This window comes from Mercenaria mercenaria, chromosome 18 (genome assembly GCF_021730395.1).
Source record: "Mercenaria mercenaria strain notata chromosome 18, MADL_Memer_1, whole genome shotgun sequence".
Classification (NCBI taxonomy): Eukaryota; Metazoa; Mollusca; class Bivalvia; order Venerida; family Veneridae; genus Mercenaria; species Mercenaria mercenaria.
In genome coordinates this window covers 38,520,530-38,533,283 of record NC_069378.1, presented here as the reverse complement: position 1 = coordinate 38,533,283, position 12,754 = coordinate 38,520,530, and the positions used below count along the sequence as shown (strand labels likewise).

The following is a 12,754-nucleotide window of genomic DNA, read 5'->3' as shown; positions in this document are numbered from 1 at the left end:
AGAACTATTTGCTAACTTATTTGGAACATGCCCCAAGAGAAAATCATAATAAAATGGAAACTCACGTGGCCGGCGTACACCGAAACGTTCGTTTATCAATAAACCGGCGAGATTTTTTTCTTGCCGCCCACGTGACCGGCGTGCCCTCGGTAGAGTGAAACGAATTGGCCCAATGATTTTAATTATCCAATTTGTTGTTCCATTCAGTAATAAGATAAGGTAACTTTTATTTTAAGTTGGCAAGACATACAACAATACAACATAAGCTGTATACCACTAATTAACAAGTGGTACAAGCACGATAATCTAACTTTCCAAGGCTGCATTGTTTATCAATTAACTTTTACACATTGATCAATAAACACCTCTGAAAATGACTAGGCATTATTGTACTAAATTATACAAACTGCTAGATGACCACGTGTCAGTCGGCGTGTGGCATGATTGACATCTGTCACAATGTCAGGAGCTAATTAACATACAATGCTCCGCCTACTGCCATACTTCTGCTTGTGCCGGCGAACAATACAGAAATTCAGTGGGATTTTGATTGACAAGTGGCAGAACTTTTGAACTCGAGACGCATCAAAGAAAATTTTCCTGAGTCAAGCCGACGCACAGAGCATATTCTGTGCGGGTCAAATGAGTTTTTCTCAATTTTCTCGGATCAAAATGCGGCAGACGCGAAAGGTTTAAAATGAAACGGAATTGCGGAAAATTATCCCCGATAAAAAGTTAAGGTCGGGGGTAAAAAAAAAGAGGGTTGGTCGGGAGACGGAAACAGACCTTTTTTTTGCCCTACAACACCTATGTTCATCCTCAGCTGGAATACTGTTCAAGCGTCTGGCATCCATGGCAAAAAACACTCACAAGTAAAGTTGAAAATTGAAAATGAAAAGGTCAGCTGCCAGGAAAGTCATGTCCAACTACAGTTACACCAGTAGCATTAACCAAATATTAAAAACCATACAGTATAGAATGGAACACACTCCCAATACAGAAGCTGAGGTCATTCAACTCATTATCTGGTAGTTTCACACATAGGCCCCATCTAACGGTATCCTTATGGTATAGCATTATATAGTAAGAAAAGAAAAGGTAGGACACTTCCGAAACACCAGATCTGGTTCGAAGCTAATATAGAACGGACGGTTCAAACGATACACTTAATTAATTGATATTACTGTAATAAACCTACGGCATAAGTTTAACCTTTATCACTAGTGTATTTTTAAAGAAATCAGCGATTTTCCACGAACTTCAGATTTCTACATCTTCCCTGCTTGTATACATCCGGTTTGCAAGGGAGTGAATTTGTAGTCCTTATTGCGGTGGTCAAAAATAAACCTTCGATATCGAAGGTATAAAATTTCGTGAAAATAAATTGAAAAATTTATATTCTGTACCGGCTTGGCCCGATATTATAATGTTGTGGCCACGCTTAGCAGCGCTCCTTAGTTCGTCTAACTGAATTGACATTTTCGTTTATTATTGTTTGCCGCTATTTTTTCATTCAGTTCTATTGAAGTAATGATGATGAAGGTATATAGCCGAGGTATATCGATTTTTCCCGGTATCTGTCAAACTATACCTATTAACCAATGAAATCGCTGAGGATATTCGCACCGTAGATCCGGAAACAGCGGAGCAAAGCAAATGTTGGACTCGATTCAAAATGTAAAACATGGATTTTATAGCTATAATAGGACTTATTTGAACATTTTTTGTTGTATATTTGTTAAAATTAATATTTTCAACTAATGTTTAAATTTTATTCTATTGAAATCGATCATATATTAATGAATAAGAGAATATGGGTATTCGGAAGTGTCCTACCTTTTCTTTTTTCTTACTATATAAATGCTATACCATAAGGATATCGCTAGATGGGGCCTGTGGTTTCACAAAATATGGGCCCAGACAGTTGCAGTCGACCAATCTCATCTTATCCAACTAGAAACTGAAATTACTTTATCCCCGTGTCACACTCAGTACTTTTCTAACTCCTACTTCCCGATGACCATCCGACTTTGGAACTCCCTACCAACTCAAATCCAGCCCCCTCAGTATCTCAAGAGAGGCTGGCGGTGGTCAACATGTAATTGCGTCGCTTCTGTACTATTTTCACTGTAGCATACTGTCTTTTTAGCTTTTATTCTCTTAACATTTGTAACATATTTCTTTAACAACTGTTCCTCCGACACAGACAGCGCCGCCCACGAAATTTTCATACATACCATTTTGCCGCAGTACTGCTCGTTACAGTGTTCTGAAAGATAACGCTCAAGCACCACCACAATGTAATTAAAATTGATCGAAGTTTCTGCAATATGTCAAGATTTGTTATTCTAAAAATACTTGAAACACAAGATAAAATTTTTGACATTGACTTTGTTGTTTCATGCCGCCATATTTGCAATGTATCCAAGGAGCAGTTAAAAGGGAACTTTTAATTGGCTTACTGAGTTAACCGAGATTGCTATTGATCGTTTTCATTGGTGATATTAATAACGCACCTGTTTTAGGTAGTCTGGTTCCCGTCATATTACATGTTTAACACGGTCATTAATAAAACCCGGCCCAGCCCGGCCCGACCCAAACCACGGAAATAGCCGATTCTGATTGTACGGAAACCACCGGAAACTTACGGACGGAAGGCTAATATAATTACGAATGATATCGTGTCGATATCAACTTACTACATATTTAGAATTTAGTAAAAGAAAACACTGAACTTTATGATGCCCGCGAGGAACTTCTTTGATGAATGGGTTAAAACTGCGTGTTCTTTCTGGTTGCAAAAACGTCTAAATATAATTTGTAAACTTGTACACAGGAAGTCGTTATACATAGCGTTGTTTTGACGAGCCTTCTAATTAGTTCCCGATATTTTGTATCGTTATCATTATATACTATTTTATAATCATGTTTTGTCCAAAAAGTTGTTATATTTCGAAGAAAGGAATTCCTCTAAGGCCTCAAAGAGTTTTTGTTTCACCTGTGCATTCCCAAAGCCTAAATAATTCTTTGTGTCCGGTAACATGCCTAAAAAAATAGGTAGTAAAAAGGCAGGATTTTTTATACTTTTTTGTTCAATGAGACTTTACGGAAATTATTTTTATGTCAAAAAAAATGAATACGAATAATTTCTAATATCACTGACAATTTTTAAAGAATAGAATGACCATAAAACATTGAGGGTCATGTAAAAAAATAGGATAGGTCGGGATACTGATTACGCACGAAGAATGCAGCGTTTGAATATTGAAAAGTTTTACACACGGTACCCCATATTTTAAAATATTCCTGTATAAATATATAGAAACAATACTGAGATAGGTTTGTTCCACGCAGTATTCTGAGTATCTCTTGAACTTAGTCGACTGAATTGACGTACGATGAAAGTCACAAATTGAATATATTGTGGTACATTGCAGTTTGTGGCATAGCCTTTGCACTTTCGATAATCGATTTCATATTCGGCAGGTTGCTATAATGTTTTAACATATTTTTTTTTTATTTTTTTTTAAGTTTGCAAGTAATCTCTGAATAAACTGACTTACTTAAGTTATATTCAAATTAGTTCAAAACTATATAGAGTAGAATCGAGATACAAATTTTACCTTTTTTCATTTTTGTACAGATGTCTCGTAAACCGGAGGTCGCGGGGTCGAATCCTGTCAGCGGATTTTGACCGTGACTCCAACAGTCCCTTCTTTCGGTGCGAGTACTGGTTAGTTTCCAGGAAGCAGTCATCGAGTGTATTTCACATTAGTTGGTGAACCAAAACTCGACGCGAAAAAAGAAATCTTTTAAATGGGAACAAAATTACCATTTAACTGCACTCAATATACAGAACGATTCACACTGTTTCGTGAAAAAAAGACCAAGTAAAAACTTGTTAAGGTTCGTTTGGATATTTACCAATGCTCTACACTTTCAGATTATGAATTTAAATACTTAAAAATGAAACTTCAATGGTTAGACATATCTTGCAAAACTTTGCAATTTATTTAGGTTGATTTGATATATTATTGTATACAGAATGCCTTTTCAGTCAGTTTGCTAGTGCTCGGCATTTTTGATACGTAACAACTGAAGAATCGTTTGAGCCCGCTAATCATAATTTACAAATAAGTCTCGAAAAAGCAAAATAAAACTTTGAATGGATGTTGTTTCTTCAAATCTCACAAATTTCTTCATTAAGATTTTTTTTTTTTGTAAATTTATCAATATCACAATGTACTGCAGACGATTTACTCTAACACTGCTAACTTTACTATGGTTACGTGACCACACCGGAAGTGAACTGTACTTGGATCTATATTGAGCAGCTTTAATGCTGTCGCATTCTGAGACCTTACGTTTTGTGAGTTTTTCATTGGTAGAACTAAACCTATTGTAATTATGCAAAAAAAAACTGTCGCTCTTCTTTTGTATCCGAGTAATTGTAGATAGTTTGCAGTTTTTTACGAAAGATCTGAGTGTAATTCTTCAGCTATAATTGGTTTTGTAAACTGCCCATGTGTGGCCAAATCCATAAAGCATCTCAGAAAGTTTTAACCTTACAATTTTTTTTTTCAACTTACGGTAAAGAAAGTGTAATGAGCGGGATTTTCCAAAACAAGTTGCATCCTTCATAACTTGTTTAAATAATAGTAAAAGTTGATCTTCACCCGATATTACATTGTATTGAAAAGAAAAAAAATTCGTACTCCTTACGCAAATCGCGTCGAGAAATCACATTTTAGCTCAACCCTAAATATATATAGTTGTGACGTTTCTGTTTTACGGAGATTAATTTATTTTTTGGGTTTCCATTATATCCAAAAAGTAATTATGTTTCATTTGGTATAACAGGCCCATTGAAACCTATATATTTTCAAACGGAATGACCAAGTAGTGTGTTCTTTTTTCACAAATACAATTATGATAAAAAAAGTCTGAATTGTAATATGAGCGAAAAATAAACAGGGATCTCCTTTAATTCTTCGTTTTCGCGGTATTGTCTTAATTTTCTCCTACCCTATTTTCACGCGCAGCTATTACACACTCAATTTTTACATACAAATGCTTGTATCTAAGGGAAAAATAAGTTAATCACCACAAAAAAGTTTACAGCAGCATAAATTTCATTTAATTATATTTTTATTTTGTTAGCCATTTTCGATTTCTTTCCGATCTTTATTGTTACGCGTGTATCCCTGAATACATGTTACACACAAAAGCGGCGTAATGAAAAACATAATATAGTACTTCTTATTAAACATTTTACTGATCGTTCGCCACTTAGTATGTATCTTTTATTTTCTGAAAATGTTCCTGAAATGTTTTTGAATGAAATAAAATTATAAAAAATGACTATCAGGTTCATTTTTATGCTGTGGTGCTAGGAAAATTTTGATTGTGCATATCAAAGTCCCGACCAACTTAAAAGTCATAATTAGCCGGGAAGAATTATTTCCTGTTGTGGCCTTTTAGGATTTTAAGCCCATTTTCGTCAACATTTTATAATACATTTACATTTTAAATACTAAATTCTTTCTCTAAAGTAACTTACAATTGTCGGACTGAAAAATATTATATATAGTCACGGATAGAGTTATTTTGAGGGATCACTCTCTCAGGAATACATTATTTATTTTATTATACCGAAAAAATAATGAAATGATTTATTTAACATTAAAAAAGTTATTACTTACCAAATAATGAAGACAAGTAAGCACTTAGAAATTGTCGCGACTTTGCTGTATAAAAATCATTACTTTTTGATAGGTATCTATAGTCTTGAGGTTACATAACGCTGTATTTATGGGCATACTTCAACAAAATCAGCAACAGTAATATTCGAAAAGCGGCGATAACTACGAAACATATAATGAGAGCACTCATTTTCTCATATGAGAAGTCATAGTCGTGACCCCAGTGGGGCTCGAACCCACGACCTCTGGATTGAGCGGCCAACACCTTATCCACTAGACCACCGCTCCCTATTGCGATCAGAGAAACCGTTAGCAAACAGCATGGATCCTGACCAGACTGGGCGGATGTTGGTTTTCTCATGGCGCGGTTCATATCGACCTCACCAAAAGGCAATTGTTGTATAATATCACATGCGCAGAAATTGAAAATAACGATTTTGCGCACGAGATATAAAAACGTTTATGATATATTATTCAAGTTAAACTAATGGGGAAAGTGCATTGGACATTGTGTGGGGTATAATAATTTAACATCTAAATTGCACACATTTGTAATCCATGCTTTAAAATGTTCATTTTAAAAACAAAAAAGTTAACATTGTGTGAATAGTTGTATAAGCATATAGCAAAAGCGTAGTTCGTAGTCCGACCGGACCGGCTTTTTTAATTATGTGTTAAAAAGATATGCTAGTATTATTTCAAATATAAAACCGTTTTTTATTGTTTTGTTTTAAACAGACTGAGCGGACATGTTTCGGAGGAGGGGTTGGGGTCCGGGTTCGAAACTCTGCGACCGATCTTTCATATTTTATACTCCAGTTCATTCATTTCTACAACTTACTGTAACTCCGGGTATCATCTCCATACAAAATCACCCGGTTTTGTTTAAAGCTAAATCATATGATTTATCATTTGAGCAACATTTTATGATATTTTTTCCCAGTTTTCTTGTATTTCAGGAACAAAGACCTATTACATAGAGTTATACCTCTTCTGGAAATGTTTACTTTGATATTTTTTTATGAAATTTTGTAATTGCCTCCCTTTAATATGAAAAAAATGTAAAAAGTGGATTACGTTTTTAGATTTTGATATAATTTATTAGTTTATTTAGTTTTATATTCAAATTTGAATACTTCAACAACCTGAAACAAATGGCAAGTATGAAAACAGCGCATAGCTTCGTAGTTCATCTATTTTCGATCTATCTTGGTTGCGCAACCGAGATAGGCAAAAGGAGTATAATAATAATTTCATAAACTTACATTTCTAGTCAATTTTCGCAAAATGTGTACTTATCAATGCAAATCTTTGACAACCTTAATATAAGAGTGTTTATATTCATATGTTCCCTAAGACAAGATATTTTCATTAAATTAATACTTAATATGCTAAAACGCTATCTTGGTCGGGCACCCAAATTTTATAAATACTTCCAGTGCACGGTATAGACCCCTTCGCCTTACTACACAACCTAGTGTCACATCGTTAGGTGTGAAATAACGACGTACATTTAACTAGCCTGTCCAGTTCTGTTGAAAGTATCCTGCAAACTGCTATCTCGTGTCTGTCCGGTACACAAAATGACACATCGACTGCCGAACGTATTACATCTTTGATTGAGTGTGATTCAAATATCTTGTTATTTTAGGTCTTTGCTTATGTCAAGTGCAATACTTCATCAAACATACGTATCATCAATATTAATTGTAATAATGAAATAAAATACACATAATTGCCTTGATTAAGATGACGGCATCACCATTCGTAATTATATTAGCCTTCCGTCCGTAAGTTTCCGGTGGTTTCCGTACAATCGGAATCGGCTATTTCCGTGGTTTAGGCCGGGCAGGGCCGGGTTTTATTAATAACCGTTTAACACCACTAAATTCGTTTAAGGCTGAACACCACTGTTCTTTATTTCACACTTTATCTGTGGTGTCTAACTGTAAATTCAAAATAAACTAAAGTTGCTATTCTTTTGGAAAAGCAAAAGAGATTTACGAAATGCTCCTATCTTATATTGGAAATTGTAGATCATTTTTCATCTTGGTATGCAATTCTCTTTTAATGTAAAGTTTAATAGTTCTAACAAAGTCATACTTATTACATCAAGCTAGAAAGGCCATGTTTTCTGTTATTAAGAAATCTTTATCACTGTAATTAATTGATGGATTTGTTTCAAACATAAAATAGTTATTCCTCCGCATCATCACTCACATCATATGGCTAAATGGTCATAACTCTTGCACCAATGATCCCCCTACCCTGCTTAGAATTTCATGATAAAGTTTTGGCGCACTTTCACAAAAAAATGTTGTAATATGTTACTCAAATGTGATTGACCACCTTAAACAGGGATTACCTAAGCCTGGAAAATGAAGAAGTGACTTCTCCACAAGTTTCGCAAAGACTAGACAGGACCTTGCTTACAAACATTAAATAACAATGACATTATTTATCTATTATTTATGACATATAAATAAAGACTGTGCAATTTTTCAATAGTACATAATCACTGACAACTTGACACAATACAATTTTCATCAGGCAATCAGCTAGTACTTAAGTTTTGCTGGATTTCTTTCTCCACAGGTCAGCCATCTTTCAAAGATGGCCCTTCCTGTGAAATTCTCATCAGTCTATTCAATGCCATATTGATAAGACTTGTACCCAGTCTGTACTTATGTTTTTCAATAGCCAACTCAGGCCCGGATACAGAAATATTTGATTGGGGGGCACCAGTTTAGAACAAAGACGTTACCTGCGAGGCCCATAGTGCCACGGAGTGGGGGTAAGTATGGGAGGGGGCCTCTGCTAGTGTAAGGGGGGTTAGGGGTCTCCCCCATGGAAATTTTTTATATACATGCATGAAATGGTGGCCTCCTTTTTATCTAAATTTTGAGTTACAATTTGACAAACTTGTTTTTACATGAAAAATTTATAACTTTGTTGAATGTATTCCGTTGTACTTTTAGCTCATGTGATTTTTTTGAGAGAAAAAAAAAATGATGAGTTATTGTCATCACTTGATCGGCGTCGGTGTTGCCTAGTTAAGTTTTATGTTAAGGTCAGCTTTTCTCCTAAACTATCAAAGCCATTGCTTTAAAACTTGCAACACTTGTTCACCACCAATTGCTGACTCTGTACAGCAAGAAACCTAACTCCATCCGGCTTTTTGCAAGAATTATGGCCCCTTTTGGACATAGAAAATCTAATTTCTTGGTTAAGTTTTGTGTTTAGGTCAGCTTTTCTCCTAAACTATCAAAGCTATTGCTTTAAAGCTTACAACAGTTGTTCACCATCAAAAGCTGACTCCATCTTGCTTTTTGCAAGAATTTGGCCTTAGAAAGTATCAGATTTCTCGGTTAAGTTTTATGTTTAGGTCAACTTTTCTCCTAAACTATCAAAGCTGATGCTTTAAAATTTGCAACACTTGTTCACAATCAGTAGCTGACTCCGTACAGCAAGAAACATAACTCCATCCGGCTTTTTGCAAGAATTATGGCCCCTTTTGGACATAGAAAATCTAATTTCTTGGTTAAGTTTTGTGTTTAGGTCAGCTTTTCTCCTAAACTATCAAAGCTATTGCTTTAAAGCTTACAACAGTTGTTCACCATCAAAAGCTGACTCCATCTTGCTTTTTGCAAGAATGATGGCCCCTTTTTGACTTAGAAAAGATCAGATTTCTTGGTTAAGTCTTGCGTCTAGGTCAACTTTTCTCCTTAACGGTCAAAGCTACTGCTTTAAAACTTGGAGCAGTTATTCGCCATTAAAAGCTGACTCTGCACAGCAAGAACCATCACTCTACATTGCTTTTTTCAAGAATCATGGCCCCTTTTTGACTTAGAAAATTATGGGTAGGACAATATTTCTGTTATACAGAGACAAAAAAAATAATCAGATGAGCGACTGCACCCGCAAGGCGGTGCTCTTGTTATTAAACAACATGTTTAATGTTTTGTCAATGACATTGTATTCTAGTTTATATTTTTTTAGAAAAGAAGTACAGACTGAAAAATTATGATTAAATATGCTTAGATTCTAAACAAATCCTGATGAAGAAATAAAACTCGTTCATTATAGGATTTGGCATTCTTTTCTGGTTTTCGTGCACGAGAAAACCCTGCCTAACAATGTACAGCAATCACATCATTTGGAAACAAGACCAATCTTATCACTAACTAATTCATTACCATGCTATTACCAGCCAATTTGGTGGCATCAGCTGCATCACATCATCTGTTGCTGTCATGGACATAATTTGTCATGCGTGCCGACTGGCGACATAGACGGGCGCGATTGTGTATACCGTTTTATTAAGATTTTATTCCATTTTCTTATTCTATTTAGAAGTTCATAGACCTGCAAGGGATTAACAGAGACAAACAAAGACATGCAAAGTCAATCAGAAAGACCACTACAAAGACATTTTTATCTATAAGTAGGTAAATTGTTGTAAACAATGGTATTTTAATGTGTATTTATTTCAAATAAGGCGTAAAAATTGTTTGTTTCCGGTATCCCAACCTACCCTAGATCGCTAGATTTTTGGCCCTACCCTAAATGTTGCCTTGGAGAATTTTTTTCCAACTTTGTAACAAAAAGTTGCAAGAACCGCACTTCTTATGCTTTAAACATGGTAATTGATGTTAGAAATCAACTTACTGATGCTCTAAAGGCATAACCCCCTTCCTAGTATTCATTTTTGATAAAAAAAAAATAAATCTGAAAATTCCAAAAAAAGAAAAAGAAAAAATAATGAATTTAGTAACTTACCCTGTTTTTTTAGCATGTTACCAGAAACATTTTTTTTACACCTAATAAATTAATTAATAAGATATTAAAATTTTATGAGAATTCTGACCAAAAAATACCTGTTACCAAGCACAAATAAAATATAAAATGCAAACATTTATATTTTCTGCATTATGACACTAGAAAATGCACACAGAAAATACAAAGAAACCTGAAATCTACTATTCCCCTTACAAATAAGTGGACGAATAATTATGGACTGTTGTTTGGGTCAGTTCCTACCAAATAATACAATATGAACATTTTATGCATTTTTTTTATATTAAGCAGCTTGTACACCTGCAAGGGTCAAACAAAGACATGCTTAAAGCCTAACTATAGTAAAGGAACCAGCTAGGGAGCCATGGCGGACAGGTTTTTGAACACTAATTTTTCACTTGGCATGGCAACAGATGTCTAAGTTAAAGCTAGTTTCTGTTTAAATTTCATTGTGGATGTATTTTTGACATTTTGGTAGGAAAATTGGAAAGCAGGTTGTATTTGCTGAAGTGAAGCTCAATTTTAGTACGAATAGTACGTCCAGGTCACAGCAGTGTGATTTTGATGTGATTTTACAGTAAGCAAATGTGACAAGAGAAATCTCTCTTAGAAGATACATGACCCCTACTTTTCTCTTCATTTTATGTCAGTTTTATCAGAACTCTTTTAAATCAGGTAAGGATTTGTTCTCTGAATTGGGTCTAGCTATGTTTGGTAGCTCTTTAAAAAATGTCAGTTTTATATAGAATATATAGGGAAAACTATTTACCTGTTTGTGACCTTAAGCAGTCAGAGATAGGGTCACAAAAACATCTTTTGCATGTGGATAATTGTTTGTAAACAATAGTATTTGAATGCGTATTTATTTAAAAAACAACTGAAATTAGAACACTGGGAAAAACTAGGGAATTCTGCACACAAAAAATACCCGATACCCTGCAAAGACAGCAAAAGTACACAGATTTTCGTATCAATGAAATTACAAATCGTAATGGTTTGCTTTGGTACATGTATTTCTTAAAAAATGGTAAGTGAAAATATGATACATTTTACACAAAAGAAGCCCATAAGAAATGAAACAAGAGCTGTTGGAGGACAGCAACGCTCGACTATTCAACAGTCTTGTCAATTGAATGAATATTAAAGTCGAAAAAGGTGCATAATTTTGTAAAATTGCAAAACAGGGTTATGGAACCAGTACAGAGCATATCAGCTCATGACAATGGACAACTGTGTGAAGTTTCAATTCATTCCCATTTGTGGGTACTGTAAAACCAGCTTACATACAAAAACTTAACCAAAAAACTGCTAAGTCAAAAAAAGGGGCATAATTTTGTAACAAGAGGGTCATGATGACCCTGAATCGCTCACCTGAGTTATATGAGCCACATGTTTAAAATGGCAAACTGATGCTAAAATATTACAAAGTAGGTCAGTAGGTCATATTCATGGTCACTGAAAGTCAGTTTTAAGATCGGTGTGCAAAACTGTACATGTCATCCAAATTTCAAGGCTGTATCTTAAAAAACAAGAAAGTGGGTCAGTAAAGGTCAAGGTTATGGTCAGGTGACCTCTAATCACTTGGGGTCATCAGGTAATTATAATTAAACAGTCTAGGAAATATCATCTGATAATTTTTGAAGTATTTATTCCTATATATAACTCATATAGCAAGTGACCCCCAGGGTGGGGCCTCTTTTCACCCCAGGGGAATAATTTGAACAATCTTGTTAGACATCCACTAGGCAATGCTATATACCAAATATCAAAGGCCTAGGCCTTGAACTTTCAGACAAGAAGATTTTTCCCCCTATATAAGTCTATGTTAAATTTGGGACCATCAGGGCAGGGCCTCTTTTCACCCCAGGGGCATAATATGAACAATTCCCATAAGTGGGTACTGAGATACCGTCCCATCTCGTCTTTGCAAAACTTGGGGAGAAGTCACTTCTTAATTTTCCAGGCTTCGGTAATCCCTGTTTAAAGGTGGTCAATCACATTTGAGTAACATATTACAACATTTTTTTTTTTGTGAAAGTGCACCAAAACTTGAACATGAATTTCTACGAGTGTGTTTTGGGGATCATTCATGAAATATTGGTGCAGGAGTTATGACCCTTGAGCCAAATGATGTGGGTGATGATGAGGAATAATAACTATTTTATGTTTGAAACAAATCCATCAATTAATTATAGAAATAATGAGAAAGTGCATCAAAACTTTAACCAAAGTGCAGACTCGGAAAGACGCAGATG

General features: G+C 34.9%; 1 protein-coding gene across 3 annotated transcripts in view; it reads right to left on the bottom strand.

Moving 5' to 3' along the window:
• LOC123539137 (inversin-like) overlaps positions 1-2,432 on the bottom strand; it is a 223,521-nt gene extending 221,089 nt beyond the window's left edge. For 2 of the 3 annotated variants that reach the window (XM_045323631.2, XM_045323630.2), the window contains exon 1: positions 2,238-2,432. In XM_045323631.2, the coding sequence (XP_045179566.1) occupies positions 2,238-2,240 (3 nt within the window). In that variant the 5' untranslated portion in view covers positions 2,241-2,432. The remainder of the gene's footprint in view (positions 1-2,237) is intronic. The other variant, XM_045323629.2, reaches the window with a different exon arrangement.
• Positions 2,433-12,754: the final 10,322 nt, after the last annotated feature.